This window comes from Oncorhynchus keta, chromosome 11 (genome assembly GCF_023373465.1).
Source record: "Oncorhynchus keta strain PuntledgeMale-10-30-2019 chromosome 11, Oket_V2, whole genome shotgun sequence".
In the NCBI taxonomy this organism is placed as follows: Eukaryota; Metazoa; Chordata; class Actinopteri; order Salmoniformes; family Salmonidae; genus Oncorhynchus; species Oncorhynchus keta.
The window spans coordinates 50,662,462-50,679,547 of NC_068431.1; the positions used below are offsets into that span (position 1 = coordinate 50,662,462).

Here is a 17,086-nt window from a genome sequence, read left to right on the forward strand (position 1 = left end):
TTTATGCATAAAACCACCTTTAATTTATTTATTTTCCGGAAAGTAAGAATAGGGCTCATGTAATTTATTCATACCCTTTACCTTCAGAAATGGCAGGGGGGGAAGCACTCTTCACAAAGAGTTCCCGTGTTATCTTTTCAGTGGTCTCTCAGGATCCCCTGTCCAGGGATTTCAATGTCTATGTCAACCCTTTTTTTTTTGTTGGTGGTCTGACAGGAGACTCCATGGTAATATTCGATTATTTCATCCCAAGTGACACTCAATAATACATCTAGATGGAAAGAGGAACACAGAACAATGGAAAGTTAAAGTTAAACAAAACATTCTTATTTTGTCAATATATACTTTCATACTTTCGAAGTAAGTTGAGGTTCTTCATTCTTAAATCTGACAGAGAGAGGGGTTATAGGCCATAGATGGGTTATTAATGAGTTATACATGAGTTTATAGATGGTTTATGTAGATGGGTAATATTTTAGTTTATAGATGGGTTATAGATGAGTTTATATATGGGTTATATATGAGTTTATATATGGTTTATATATGCATTTATAGATGGTTATAGATGGGTTATATATGAGTTTATAGATGGGTTATATGTGAGTTCATAGATGGTTATAGATTAGTTCATAGATGGTTATAGATGGTTATAGATGAGTTTATAGATGGTTATAGATGGTTATAGATGAGTTTATAGATGGGGTTATAGATGAGCCAATGTAGATGGGTTATAGATTAGTTATAGCTGGGTTATAGATGAGGTATAGATGGGTTATAGGTGAGTTTATATATGGGGTTATAGATTAGTTAATGTAGATGGGTTATAGATGAGTTTATAGATGAGTTTATAGATGGGATATAGATGGGATATAGATGGGTTATAGATGAGTTATAGATAAGTTATAGATGGGTTTATAGAGGGGTTATTGATGAGTTTATAGACGTTATAGGTGAGTTTATGGAAGGTTATATGTGATTTTATAGATGAGTTTATAGAGGGGTTATAGATGAGTTTATAGATGGTTAAAGATGAGGTTATAGATGGCTATAGATTAGTTTATAGATGGTTATAGATGGGTTATAGATGAGATTATAGATGAGTTTATAGAGGGGTTATTGATGAGTTTATATATATATATATAGTTTGTAGATGGTTATAGATGAGTTTAGATGAGTTTATAGATGTTATATATGAGTTATCGTAGATGGGTTATAGATGAGTTTATAGATGGGTTATAGATAAGTTATATATGAGTTTATAGATGGGATATAGATGGGTTATAGATGAGTTATAGATAAGTTATAGATGGGTTTATAGAGGGGTTATAGATGAGATTATAGATGAGTTTATAGATGAGTTTTTAGAGGGGTTATTGATGAGTTTATAGATGGGTTATAGATGAGTTATAGATGGGGTTATAGATGAGTTAATGTAGATGGGTTATATGGGTTTATAGATCGGTTATAGCTGAGTTTATATATGGGGTTATAGATGAGTTAATGTAGATGGGTTATAGATTAGTTTATAGATGGGTTATGAATACGTTTATAGATGGGCTATATATGAATTTATAGATGGGATATAGATGAGTTATAGATGAGTTATAGATTAATTATAGATGGGCTATAGATGAGGTATAGATGGGTTATAGATGAGTTTATAGATGGGGTTATAGATGAGCCAATGTATATGGGTTATAGATGAGTTTATAGATGAGTTTATAGATGATGGGTTATAGATGAGTATATAGACGTTATAGGTGAATTTATGGATGGTTTATATATTAGTTTATAGAGGGGTTATAGATGAGTTTATAGATGGTTATAGATGGTTATAGATCGTTATAGATGAGTTTATAGATGGTTATAGATGAGTTTGAAGACATGTTATAGATGAGTTATAGATAAGTTATAGATGGGTTATAGATTAGTTTATAGATGGGATATAGATGGTTTATAGATGAGTTATAGATAAGTTATAGATGGGTTTATAGAGGGGTTATTGATGAGTTTATAGATGTTATAGGTGAGTTTATGGATGGTTATAGGTGAGTTTATAGATGAGTTTATAGAGTGGTTATAGATGAGTTTATAGATGGTTATAGATGAGGTTATAGATGTTATCTATGAGTTATTGTAGATGGGTTATAGATGAGTTTATAGATGGTTATAGATGGGTTATAGATAAGTTTGTAGATGGTTATAGATGAGTTTATAGATGTTATTTATGAGTTATTGTAGATGCGTTATAGATGAGTTTATAGATGGGTTATAGATAAGTTATAGATGAGTTTATAGATGGGATGTAGATGGGTTATAGATGAGTTATAGAGGGGTTATATATGAGTTTATAGAGTGGTTATTGATGAGTTTATGGATGGTTATGGGTGAGTTTATAGATGAGTTTATAGAGGGGTTATAGATGAGTTTATAAATTGTTATAGATGAGTTTATAGAGGGGTTATAGATGGGTTATAGATGAGTTATAGATAAGTTATAGATGGGTTTATAGATGAGTTTATAGAGGGGTTATTGATGTGTTTATAGACGTTATAGGTGAGTTTATGGATGGTTATAGAGGGGTTATAGATGAGTTTATAGAGGGGTTATAGATGAGTTTATAGATGGGTTATAGATGAGTTTATAGATGGTTATAGATTTGTTTATAGATGGTTATAGATGGGTTAAAGATACGTTTGTAGATGGTTATAGATGAGTGTATAGATGTTATATATGAGTTATTGTAGATGGGTTATAGATGAGTTTATAGATGGGTTATAGATGAGTTTATAGATGGGGTTTGGGGATAAATCAGAATTAGTTGGGTAACATAGATAAGATGTTTTATTTTCATTATATGCTTGTGATTTACTTCTCATCAGAATGTATCTTGTTGTACTATAGTGGTGGCCATTTGCAGTTATCTGTTCTCTGTCAGGGTTCAGTTACTTGGGCCGCAGAGAGGGGAGAGGTCAAGCTTGTCGTCATGTGTAAACGTATATTTTAAACCATGTACCAAGAACGAGATAAGAGCTTTGTTTAGGAGACCAAACTGAATGATAATTTATAGCCAATGCTGTCTGGCTATGGGATACTCCTCTCTGAAGTAAAGTCTTTCTTTGTGTAAGTTCCTAAGACCTGTGGTTTGTCATGTCGACTAGGGGGGAGGGGGTGGATCTTTGCTATAAAAGATCTCAGTTGCCATTATGTTGACCACTCTCAACTTTTCATTAGAGATACTGAACTGTTGAAAGTCAAAATGCTATTGCAAAAGCTTAATTATTATTAAAGGTGAAGATTAAGCATAACTCTGACTGGTGTGTAATTTGCTCTCTCATCATTTGGTAATTAAGGACGTTTCCACGACAGGTTATAGATGAGTTAATGTAGATGGGTTATATGAGTTTATAGATGGGTTATAGCTGAGTTTATAGATGGGTTATAGATGAGTTAATGTAGATGGGTTATATGAGTTTATAGATGGGTTATAGCTGAGTTTATATATGGGGTTATAGATGAGTTAATGTAGATGGGTTATAGCTGAGTTTATATATGGGGTTATAGATGAGTTAATGTATATGAGTTATAGATTAGTTTATAGATGGGTTATGGATATGTTTATAGATGGGCTATATATGAGTTTATAGATGGGATATAGATGGGTTATATATGAGTTATAGATGGGTTATAGATGGGTTATAGATGAGTTCTAGTTGGGTTATAGATGAGGTATAGATGGGTTATAGATGAGTTTATAGATGAGTTTATAGATGAGTTATAGATTCGTTTATAGATGGGGTTATAGATCATTGTAGATGGGTTATAGATGAGTTATAGATGGGTTATAGTTGAGGTATAGATGGGTTATAGATGAGTTTATAGATGAGTTTATAGATGGTATAGATGAGTTTATAGATGGTTATAGATTAGTTAATGTAGATGGTTATAGATGGGTTTATAGATGTTATAGATGGGTTATATATGAGTTTATAGATGGTTATAGATGAGTTTATAGATGGGCTACATATGAGTTTATATATGGTTATAGATAAGTTAATATAGATGGCTTATAAATTAGTTTATCAATGTTATATATGAGTTAAGGTAGATGGGTTATGGATGAGTTTATAGATGGGCTATATATGAGTTTATAGATGGGTTATAGATGGGTTATAGATGAGTCATAGATGAGTTTATAGATGGGGTTATAGAAGGTTTATGTAGATGGGTTATAGATGGGTTATATATGAGTTAATGTAGATGGTTATAGATTCAACTTGTCCTGATGGATTTGTGATACAGTAAACTATCTGAAACAAGCCTGTTTCCAGTACTACTGAATGAGCAAGCCAATGCTGTTTATAACATATCAGATATCAGAAATACAAACTACAGCAAATAGTTCTGCACACGGCTGCATTCCATGTGCAACTGGCAGGGCTGTTTGTTTGGGTATTGTTCATTTTTATTCCCTGTGCAGCTTGCAGGGATGTTTGTTTGGGTATTTTGGGGGATATAAGCTGCAGTGCCAACCTCAGGGGTCATCAGTGGGAGGATAGCGCCGGGGACTAACACTGGGAAGTTAGTTTTACTGCACGGAAGCTGGCAAGAGCCAGGAACTTTATAATCTGTAGCACACATCAACTTTATATCCGAAGCACTGGAAGAAGCCTATTTGAGATGTGTACAAGATCCATCGTGGTATTCTTACCCCAGGCACTTCTATTCTATTTGTTGACCTAATAATTTGACCCATGTTGGCTGGCGTTTAACTGTTATCTATTACCAATGAAGGAGAGTTGTGGCATAGGTTGAGTCTCACCCTGTATAGCACTTGCCAAGGGTGATACTGCCGTTCCGATTTGCCTTACCGATGTTCTTCCCTCCATCTCTGATACTCTCTTCCTCTCCAGTTTGTGTCCCAGCCAAACTGTCAGCAGCTTCTGGCCACCCTGTGGTACGACGGTTTCCCCGGGTGGCGCAGACGCCACTGGGCGGTCAAGCTGGTCACCTGCTTCACCATCGGCCTGCTCTTCCCCATCTTCTCCCTGGTCTACCTGCTGGCCCCTAGGAGTGCCCTGGGCCTCTTCATCAAGAAGCCCTTCATCAAGTTCATCTGCCACACAGCCTCCTACCTGACTTTTCTTTTCCTCCTCCTCCTGGCCTCCCAGCACATCGTGAGAACAGACCTGCACGTCCAGGGCCCGCTACCCACCGTGGTGGAGTGGATGATCCTTCCCTGGGTGCTGGGTGAGCAGGGGGTGGGGTGGCAGCCAGTGATGGGGGAGGTTTTATAGCGTCCAGCACTGTAAAGAGGAGTAGGGCTCGAGAGATATCCTTTAACGGTCAGTGTCGTACCTTTTTACATGATCACACACAGGCCTTATCATTATAATCCATCTCGAACAGGATCTAACTGGTAACTGGGTGGATATTGAGAAATTGGATGCTGCATTTGCTGCCATTAATCTGTTTCTGATTTGGACTAGTTGTGCTGATAGGAAAAAAAAATATCATGGCAGGTGACATTAATTGTAGTGTGCAGTGCCATGTGTCTTACTGACTTGACACCTGTCTGCCCTTCAGGCTTCATCTGGGCTGAGATAAAGGAGATGTGGGACGGCGGCTTCACTGAGTACGTCCATGACTGGTGGAACCTGATGGACTTTGCCATGAACTCTCTCTACTTGGCCACCATCTCACTCAAAATAGTTGCTTACTTCAAGGTAAGTCCCACGTTTATCTTTTCAAGATGAGGGCTACGGAATCCCTGTCTGTTTCTTTTTTGCCCGCTTTACACGTTGCAATATGGTAACCGTGGCCAACTGGCAGGTAGCTAACAGCCTCTCTCCGTTTCAACAACAGTACAACAGCTCTCGGCCGCGGGAGGAGTGGGAGATGTGGCACCCGACGCTGATCGCCGAGGGCCTGTTTGCTATCGCCAACATCTTCAGCTCCCTGCGCCTCATCTCCCTGTTCACAGCCAACTCCCACCTGGGGCCTCTGCAGATCTCCCTGGGACGCATGTTGCTGGACATCCTCAAGTTCCTCTTCATCTACTGCCTGGTCCTGCTGGCCTTCGCCAACGGGCTCAACCAGCTGTACTTCTACTACGAGACCAAGGCCTCGGACGAGCCCAACAACTGCAAGGGCATCCGCTGTGAGAAGCAGAACAACGCCTTCTCTACGTAAGTCGTCTGAGGACCCTTGTCCTAGAAAGAGTGTGTCATGACAAAAGGAGGGGTTTGGATAGACAGAGAAAGAAGAGCAGATGGAGAAATGAACGAGACGAGCACTTTCTGAGACAAGGAGGGGAGTAGTAAAGAGGTAGAGGGCAGGGTAAAGGAAGGAGCTTGAAAGATATTGGGAGGGGAGCAGAGACGGAACATGAGGAGATACGAATTGTTCGGGAAGAGGGTGGCAGGTTTGGAATAGGTGTCAGGTTCCACACAGGGTCTGATACTCCAATGCCTATTTTAATTGAAAAGCTCTTTTTCATGTGTTCCCCGAGGTTTCACACAGAGACCAGCAGTATTGCATATAATCCTCTCCCTGTCCCGTAATGAATAAAAGATACTGCTGTGTACTAAATCTCACCTGCTTCCTCCAGCCCCTGAGTCATTTTGGAGATTGAGTAGTTTGCATCTCTTGCCTCCATCTGTTTTCTAGGTTTTAATATTACATTGAGTAACTGTAATGCAAAACATCTGTTTAGGATTCAAAGGCTTCTGCTGTTTGGCTTTAAAAAAATAAATACATCGGTCTATCTTGTTCTTTCCCAGGCTGTTTGAGACGTTACAGTCCCTGTTCTGGTCGATATTCGGCCTGCTCAACCTGTACGTGACCAACGTGAAGGCACGCCATGAGTTCACAGAGTTTGTGGGAGCCACCATGTTCGGTACCTACAATGTTATCTCCCTGGTGGTGCTGCTCAACATGCTCATCGCCATGATGAACAACTCCTATCAGCTCATCGCTGTGAGTCACGTGGCGTCGTTTCTCTCTGTCCAGCTCTCTCTCAGCTGTCTGCTAGCTCCTTTATCAGGGGAAGTCACATGGCCCTTCCATCTTTTTCGTGGAGCTCTTGCTGGCGCTTAATGATCAAGCGGCGCTTGCAGTTGATCTCAAGAAGTTATGCAAAGTGTCTCTCAATCTAAATATCTCGAATAAGAACCGGAATGAGTCATTGCGATAAAATGTTTTGTAGATCATGAAAGGCAGGTCGCACATCTCTGAGAGTTTGTAGTTATGGGGCTGCAGGCATCACACAGAGACGTATTTATATCTGTTTATTTTCCTCCAACTAACCTTTCTGCGAGAGCTTATTTAAGCCGATGGTAGAGGGCCTCCCGCCCATGTTTCACTCTCCCTGGGAGCTGTGTGAAAATGCACAGCTCCCAGGGACAAAACACACACACACACAGATCCTACAATCCACCAACCAAACCCCACCCCTCCCATCAGAGAACAGCGCATTGCCTAAGGCACATCTAGGGAAGGGAAGACAGGATGTAACTACATGTTAAAGAAACAATTTATTTCAAGCAGATCAAATGTTAATTTAGCCCTGCTATTAAGTGGGTTTTTCATCACACTCAGTGATAGTAAATGTGATCGCATAGGATGTAAGAGAGATTTAATTCTGATGGTGCAGCCCTCCTTTAATATCTAAATACCCTTGCACAGGATCATGCGGACATTGAATGGAAGTTTGCTCGCACCAAGCTGTGGATGAGTTATTTTGACGAGGGAGGAACTCTCCCTCCGCCCTTCAACATCATCCCCAGCCCCAAGTCAGTGTGGTACCTGTGTGTGTGGACGCACAACCGCCTGTGTGGACGGGACCATCCCAGTCCTGACAACCCGAGGAAACACGAGAACTTAAAGGAGTTCACGGTACAACATTTACAAACCTGTACAGTCAATATAGTATACAGTGTACACACACTCACTAAATTCTCACCTGGCAGTTTCCTTTTTGCTGTGTCAGATCAGTGAAAGACATGAGATTGCTTTACTACAATCATCGCCTTGCTTCCTCTATTTCTATATAATAACACAACCGTATACGTTTTATGGGATCCTTTCTCTGTAAATGTTATGGAGAGCTTGAGAATAGTGTTAGGGCTATCAGTTTCCCCCAGCTGTGAAGTTACTGACAAGGGGCTGTATATCCTGGTTGTCCAGCTGCAGTGGGCAGGCACATGTTGCCAAGCAACTCTTCCTCAGGCTCCAAATTCGTTGGATGTCTCCCAGTCAGCTAAACTTCTCTCCTCTACCAGCTGCAATCGCCTGTTCTACCGTTCTACTGCTCTACTCCACACTCATGCTTTACACAGAGGCTTTTTGCGTTACCTTCACCCACTCACCAAACACAACAGACACATGTTTTGGGATATAACGTTGGATAATAATGGATATGCACACTTTTGAATCAGAAGTTTGGTTTGAAGAGGAGAAAATATAGTGGAACAAAGTCTGAAATGATTGTTATATGGGTGCAATATTTTTGCCTCTAACTTTCTCACTCATCATTATTCAAGATTCATACATGACTATCTGTGATCATGGTAGCATCCACATTACTGTAGAAGTGTTTAGAGACATATTCTATTCTTATTTACAATAAAAGTGACTGCAGAATGGCGCAATACATTATTTATCATTCACTTCAATTGGTCACAAAATAATCTCAAACACGACCAAAACAAGCAGCCAATGCATCCAACAAGTTCGTAGAATCACAAACTTGATCATTGCGCGCTAGGAATATGGGACCAAATACTACACTTTTGACTACTTTAATACACATAAGTGAATTTGTCCAAATACTTTTGGTTCCCTAAAATGAGGGGGACTATATACAAAAAGTGCAGCAATGTCTAAATGAAAATATCCTCAAATTAAAGCTAACAGTCTGCACTTCAACCCCAGAGTTATTGTATCATTTCCAATCCAAAGTACTGGAGGACAGATCCAAAACAAAAAAAAAACATTTACTATCCAAATACTTCTGGACCTTAATAAATTCCTTAGCTCTTTAACCACTGTTTAGAACATGTGCGTTGCGTCACTCTAACAGTACAAATGCAACAGGCATCAGCAGAGACACCACAAGAGTGATACCAATACATTTGTGCGGCTAATATAAATGCAGCGCACGAACAAAAGTAGTTCCATTCTTCTGCTTTTTCATTTTGTTCTAGGAGCGGCATGCTGACAACCTGATTCAGAACCAGCATTATCAGGTAAAAAAGCTGCTATCATTAAAAACTATGGACAAGAGTGTATGCATGTCTACACACACACACACACACGCACCCTCTTGACGCCTCATTGTTGAGCTGCATGAAGGACATTTGCACAGCACACTGTGTATTAGAATCTATTACTACGCTGTTGACATTTCAGCAAAGTGGGGAACAGGTGTCAGTTACTGGATGTGTCGTCGTTATGGTGGTGGTGAGCTTGGCGGTAGGTTTCATTTTGATCCCAGGCATGTCCCAATTGGAACACGCTAGTTGAATCAATGTTGTTTTAACATAATTTCTCAACCAATTGTGATGTGGAATCTAAACATGGAAAAACACATTTGGATTTGAAAAAAAAAGGAATCAGCCAGTACTGTTTTCATCTAATTTAAACATTGAAATTAGGGTCAAATTTCAACACAATAACTTCGCATGACTAACAGGTTGTGACAATCAAATTTAAACATAATCACAGAACTATGTACAGTATATGTTTAAATTTAAATTCCACACAGAAATGTTTCATCTTTTTCATCCCATATTCAATATACAGTAGTTGGTTGAAATTGTTGTATTTTATATTTCATTAGATCTTGTTTCAATGTTGATAGTAAATGGAATGTTTGAATCAACGTCATTGTTTCAATGGCATGCCTTCATAAAGAGGTATCTTGAAATAAAATACAAAGCCACAGTCCAACGATTCCTGCCTGAACAGTGACTCCTGCAGGTTTATGAGGGGTAATGCACATCAGTGAGAACAAGTCTACCATCCAGATACCTACCTCTATGTACCCTGCTGAGCTACTACGTCAACACATTTAACCACTTATCAGCTTCCATACCTATTTGCGTAGACACCCTAAATAACAGAAGAGTTGAAAGTAAATCACTTTGTTATTTCACACATGTTGTATGTGAGTGTACATTTGGAGTGAGGTTGGGTTTATGTAAAGCTACATTGACATCTGATTTGCCCAAAGGACACCATCAATTTCAACATGTATGTGATACTATGTATGGTATTCAAACATGGTTCAATTAGATCTGTGGAAGTTTATAAGTATCATTAGGCCTATGAAAAGGATGCCAAATTCATTATATTAATAATACACTTTTACCTTTGGATATTGTCTTCTATATGAATGATGATTGGTTGGTTTCAAATGTCTAAGTTAATAATGAATATGTTGGATTCACGTCTCCATCTCAGCCAAACATCTAAGTTGAAGAATAGGACTAAATCAAATCCAACTGTATTTGAAGTGCATTTAAAGTTTGATTCGATTTAGTGCTATTCTTTAACTTAGATTGTTGGTTGAGACGGAGACGTGAATCCAACATATCAATAACTAATTTGTAGACAAACTGGATGTTTAATTGTGAACGCAACCAAAAGATCAACATTTTGAAGGAGAGGTATCTTCGGTTTGGATAGTATATACAGTAGATATTATGAATAACACATATAAAAGACAATATCCAAAGGTAAATGTGTTATTGATATTGTGTATTTAGCGTAACATTTAAAAGGCTAACGTTCCCAACTTCTAAACTTCAAAAGATCCCAATCAGCAATGGAGGAATGATAATAGTCCTAGCTTCACGTTGAAATGATGGTGTCCTTTGGGCAAATCAGATGTCAAAGTTGCCTACTTAAACCCAACCCCACTCTGAATTTACTTTCACATACAGCATGTTGTTGAAACAATGACGTCGATTCGAACGTACCATTTTAGTATCGACATTGAAATACAGTAAAAATATGTCTAATCAACAATTTCAACCACCCAACAATATATATATATATATATATATTGAATGTTTTAAAAAATATATTTTAAAAAATGTATTTAACCTTTATGTAACTAGGCAATGATGAAAGGATGAAAAAAGATTTGAACGTTTCTATGCGGAATTTAACACAATTTCAACGTTTTACACAGTTCTGATAATCATGTTGAAATAAGATTGATGTAACAACTTGTTAGTCAGGTTAAGTCATCGTCTTTAAGATGAAGATTCCACGTTACAATAGGTTGACAGATGATGTTGATTCAACCAGTGTGTGCCCAGTGGGATGTTCATTTGTTTATTAGTCCGTGCTCACCATAGAAATTGCAATTAGCTCAACCTTTTGGCGGCCCTCTTCTCCTCTCCCCCTCCCCTTCATTTCCCCTAGTTAAGGCCTTGTGCAGCTGGGGCTCCTCAGCTGACTTGTAAAACCGAATGCATTGACTGGAGCCTGCGCTGTCTAATGAAACTGCTCAAAAAATACAGCTGCCACTCCAAATGAAGGAGTTTGGGGAATAGGGCAGAAAGGGATGCACTGAGGCAACTCTTAGTGCATATGTGGTGAGGTGAGTGGTATGCCTACATACATTACATGATCCAAAGTATGTGGACACCTGCTCGTCAAACATCTTATTCCACAATCATGGGCATTAATGTGGAGTTGGTCCCCCATTTGCTGCTATAACAGCCTCCACTCTTCTGGGAAGGCTTTCCACTAGATGTTGGAACATTGCTGCAAGGACTAGCTTCCATTCAGCCACAAGAGTATTCGTGAGGTCGGGCACCGATGTTGGGCGATTAGGCCTGGCTCTCAGTCGGCGGTCCAATTCATCCTAAATGTGTTTAATGGGGTTGAGGTCAGGGCTCTGTGCAGCCCAGTCAAGTTGTTCCACACCAATCTCGACAAACCATTTCTGTATGGATCTCGCTTTGTGCACAGAGGCTTTGTCACGCTGAAACAGGAAAGGGCCTTCCCCAATCTGTTGCCACAAAGTTGGAAGCACAGAATTGTCTACAATGTCATTGTATCCTGTAGCGTTAAGATTTCCCTTCACTGGAACTAAGGGGCCTAGCCCGAACCATGAACAATAGTCCCAGACCATTATTCCTCCTCCACCAAACTTTACAGTTGGCACTATGCATTGGGGCAGGTAGTGTTCTCCTGGCATCCGCCAAACCCAGATGATGAAGCATGATTCATCCCTCCAGAGAATGTGTTTCCCCTGAGTCCAATGGTGGCAAACTTTACACCACTCCGGCCGACGTTTGGCATTGCACATGGTGATCTTAGGCTTGTGTGCGGCTGCTCGGCCATGGAAAAACATTTCATGAAGCTCCGGGCGAACAGTTATTGTGCGGATGTTGCTTCCAGAGACAGTATGGAAATTGGCAGTAAGTGTTGCAACTGAGGACATACAATTTTTTACATGCTTCAGCACTCGGCGGTCCCGTTCTGTGAGCTTGTGTGGCCTACCACTTCGCAGCTGAGCCATTGTTGCTCCTAGACGTTTCCACTTCACAATAACAGCACTTACAGTTGACCGGGGCAGCTCTAGCAAGGCAGAAATTTGACGAACTGACTTGTTGGAAAGCTGGCATCCTATGACGGTGCCACGTTGAAAGTCACTGAGCTCTTCAGTAAGACCAATCTACTGCCTTTGTTTGTCTATGGAGATTGCACTGGCTGTGTTCTCGATTTTATACACCTGTCAGCAATGGGTGTGGCCGCAGTAGCCGAACCCACTAATCTGAAGGGGTGTCCACATACACTATATAAAAGTATCTCTTACCCTTCCAGTGCAAACTATTAGATGCGATCTACAAACACCTCCACAATTCATTAAATTGTTATTTTTACACCAAATTATTGTTCTGTAAAAGAAAAAGTCTGGTTTGATTTCAACCATTGGTCCATTGTGTCCTAAACATGCAAATGAATGCAAAGTTATGTACGTCCAGATTTTCAACTCCAGCGAATACAAATGTCATGAATATGCCTAAACAGTTTTTCCTTATTAAACAAAACATGCAAATGTGGGAAGAGCCTTTTCCCCCAAATCTCAGATCATTTCCTACTTAAGGAGGTACAAGTATACAAAAATAGCTTACCAAGAAAAAATATGCTTGTTTCTAGAATGTGCCCAGGACTTCACCACTCATTTCATACTGTAGTGGTGTATCTCATGTGATTGTTTCTCTGTTGTGTGTGTCTTTGTGTATAGGAGGTGATCAGGAACCTGGTGAAGAGGTATGTAGCAGCCATGATCCGCAGTGCTAAGACAGACGAGGGTCTGACAGAGGAGAATTTTAAGGTAGGTATCTCAGAGGTTGTGCACTTAAGCTTTCATCCCCAAAATGTGCGTGTATGTATGTATGTATGTATGTATGTATGTATGTATGTATGTATGTATGTATGTATGTATATATATCATAGTCATTGAGCAATATCTAACAGTCCCTTGTTGTGGATCTGTCCTTCGCCTCTATCCCCCTCTTAACTGATCCATAGGAGCTCAAGCAGGACATCTCCAGTTTCCGCTACGAGGTGTTAGACCTGTTGGGGGACAGGAAGCCTCCGCGGAGGACCTACTCATCCAGCAGTGAGGCTACCCAGCAGGACGAGGCCAATGAGGAAGAAGCGGCTGGACAGGCCCAGGGTCAGTCCAGGGACCAAGGGGCTAAGGGGGTATCCTTCAGCACGTCTATCGCTGAGAGGAAGAACAAGGACTCTGGGTTCAGCGTCTCTGCCCTCTTTAAGTCCATGTCAGGGGCAGAGGGGGCAGTGGACAACAAACCAAAGTGCAACGGGCTCAGGTTCTCCTCCTCCCCCCCGCCCTCTGCTGCGTTAACCCGCAGTAGTGGCCGGCTGCAACGCTTCTCCAAGTCCAAAAGAGACTCCATCAGGCGGCTGGGCCTGCTCTTCTCCCGCATGAACGGACACGTCCCAGAGCCCAGGTCCCCTCCTCCCAGGATGCACCAGCCCACCTACAGCATCTCAGGCGGTCTGCTTCGGCAGCCCACAACCTGGCCGGACATCCAGATCCCCCCCAATCCCCCGGTTACACACAGCCTGTTCCACCTGGGGGTGAACCTGAACGAGCTACCACATGCCCCTCCCCAGGACCTGCCATTGGGGTCACCCCAGCAGGCTAACGGAAGTGACAGTCTGCTCCTGCGAACCGCGGGCCACTCTTTATCACCGGCAGGCCACTCCCTGCCACCCCTGCACTGTGCTTCCAGCATCACGGCCTCCAGCTCCCGGGCTGTCCTCCTGGGCTCTAGTGAGGACATGTTTGAGGGCTGGATAGGACCTTGTGACGAGCTGGACTCCTCTGAGGGGGGGGCTGAGCAAGAGGACTCCATCACAACACAGCTTTAGAGATCCCCCTCCCCAGGAATAATGAGAGAATACTACTATGTTCAGGTCACTCTGCTGAAAGGACAGAAAGAATAAGTGGCTGACCCAAGTATACAAAACCCAGGACTCATTTTCACAAAGATATCATAGCAAAGTAGGAAGATTCTAAACATATAATGAAAAAAAAAAAGCTTTTATCTATTGCAATATAACTACGTTTGCATACTGCCACCTACCAGTGATCCTTAGATCATTGGGTCTGTAAGCTCACCATCTTCTCTTAACACTTGTTTTCATACAGTTCAGACCCAGTTATTTATATTTTACTCATCAAAATATCACTTGAGATTAAAATGGGTTCATATACACAGCCGAGGTATCACCGTTGTCCAAACTTCTACTCTCTTACACATATGTTTCATCTCGTTGCAAGTTTGTCTTTTACCAGACTGTTTTGCAGTGTTGTTCCATATGCACATGTTTTCCTCATGTGCCAAATTTCCCCTACAGGGTGTTCTGTTTGGTATGTCATATAACCTAAACATGAACGGTTATTATCATGGTAGACAAGGTCATTTATTTCAGGCTTGCAGGTTGAATCTTTACAAGTTGTTTTTGGACAATTAACTAATAATACTGTTCTCTGTTTTTCTATGAAAGTTGTATTTTTCTAGATTTTCTTGGAAATAAGACACTACCAGTTTTGGGCTACCAGGGCTATTGAGACAGGTAAAGCACGATATTAGAAGAGTAACATTTATCCATGGTTTTATGTTTACTCTTAATCTAATTTATTTTTCAAGATGGCTGTGAATTATAATACTCAAGATCAAGTTATGAGAGAACCTACGAAAACAATGTTTAATTGCTGTCAAAAACAAGCTTGTATACAAATACATCTATTTGATCATGCGAATGATCTAAAATACATTACATCTGACTGATTCTTAGAACTAGGATTCCAAGATTGGGCCATCTAATATGATGGCGTCTAACTGTGGTCACACAAAACGCCACTGAAATGTCCAAAAATAGCTATACTCTGGGCAATTGTGACAGCGCAATGCATTCGCTAGTTGCAGTATTCATGGTTTACCTTAATGTGCCGTCTCATCAATTAAAAATTAACACTTTTACGAGTTCAGATTCTCGTCATCTGAGGAAGTAGTAGTTGATAAAAGTTTGGTATTTTGGCGTGGACGGTGGTCGGGGAAGCCAGCCCCCGGTCATGGATCCGGACCTGATCAACTCTATGCGACGGAGATGTGTCCCACTGCATCAGGCAAATAGTGGTCACACCAGATACTGACTGGTTTTCTGATCCAAGACCCTACTTTTTAAAAGGTATCCATCCGTGACCAACATATGCATATCTGTATTCCCAGTTATGTGGAATCCATAGATTAGGGTCTAATGAATTTCTTTCAACTGACTGATTTCCTTATATGAACTCAGTAAAATATTTGAAATTGTTGAACGTTGCGTTTATATTTTTATTCAGTATATTTTCCAATCGGTTCGTTCTGAACAGAACCATAATTATCGTTCCGTTTTCACTGTTCTGACCAGCAAAATAAAGTCAAGAACAGCTTGGAACGGTTTTTTTGCGTTTTATTCCTGGGACTGGAATAAAATGCCTGGAACGTAAAATAACGTTAACCTGTTCATGTTTTTATTAAATACTATGAGGGTGGATGAATAAGCCATGGAGTTCAGGTGGGTAACAGCGTAAATCTATATACGGCTCTAGTTCCGTGCTGATATGCCGCATTACGATATAGGTGTCTGGGCCCATACAGAGTTCCAGCTCCAATATGAAGTTCCTATTCCAAGGCTGCATTCCAATGCAGAAAAGACCATTCCTATACAGTACAATGAAGTTCATGCTGTGGATTAGGCTAGTCCTTTGAAGCTTAAAAGATGACTGCCATTACAAAGTGTAAATAGGATAAAGTCAATCGTCCCAAAATTGAGATTTGTGAAATGATAGGAAAATATTGTATGTATCGGAATCAAATGTACCGTAACAGTTTTCCTTGGGTTGTGTTTTCACGCCTGCCCACAGCACCAAAATAACCATCAATTCGGAGCGCAGCTGCACAAGACCCAATCGTAATGCCCATGGTCAATTTGATTTGACATTGATATCCCTATGGGGCTAGTTAGGGACAATCAGTAAATTACACAAAGTACACAGGACAATATATAGAAATACATAAAAGTAGTCCCATTTACATTGTGTAATATACTGACGGTCCCTAACTAGCACCACAGACTGGATAGCCTATGTCAAACCAAATCTGCCAGGGTTGCACACCAGCCAAGTGAAGCTAATTGGCGAAATAAATTGGCTAGCCTGGGCAACTTCAAGACCTGTTAAATTATCTAGGATACAGTAGGTGACACTATACTGCAGAGATGTCTAACTCAATCCACGGAAGTTCGACTGTCTGGAGGTTTTTAGTTTTTCGCTTCCAATTAAGAGCTAGACAACCAAGTGAGGGAAGTTAATTACTACTTCCTGAACATTATTCGATCAAATGCAAGGGTGGTGTGAACTCTTTCTTATGTCTATTAACTAATATCTGGTAATATCACCAGGCAGGCCAAAACTACATTCCACCAAAACAGGCTAAAATTTCATGCAGCCTTTTCCGACAGCTCTTACACTAAATTATTATTA

At 40.4% G+C, this 17,086-nt stretch overlaps 1 protein-coding gene across 2 annotated transcripts in view; it reads left to right on the top strand.

Annotated features, from left to right (window-relative positions):
• LOC118390534 (short transient receptor potential channel 5) overlaps positions 1-15,331 on the top strand; it is a 34,096-nt gene extending 18,765 nt beyond the window's left edge. Inside the window, exons 5-12 of one of the 2 annotated variants that reach the window (XM_035781192.2) lie at positions 5,172-5,250; positions 5,587-5,726; positions 5,866-6,188; positions 6,783-6,978; positions 7,687-7,896; positions 9,207-9,248; positions 13,268-13,357; positions 13,555-15,331. In XM_035781192.2, the coding sequence (XP_035637085.1) occupies positions 5,172-5,250; positions 5,587-5,726; positions 5,866-6,188; positions 6,783-6,978; positions 7,687-7,896; positions 9,207-9,248; positions 13,268-13,357; positions 13,555-14,424 (1,950 nt within the window). In that variant the 3' untranslated portion in view covers positions 14,425-15,331. Of the gene's footprint in view, positions 1-4,913; positions 5,251-5,586; positions 5,727-5,865; positions 6,189-6,782; positions 6,979-7,686; positions 7,897-9,206; positions 9,249-13,267; positions 13,358-13,554 lie in introns of both variants that reach the window. The other variant, XM_035781191.2, reaches the window with a different exon arrangement.
• The last annotated feature ends 1,755 nt before the right edge of the window (positions 15,332-17,086 follow it).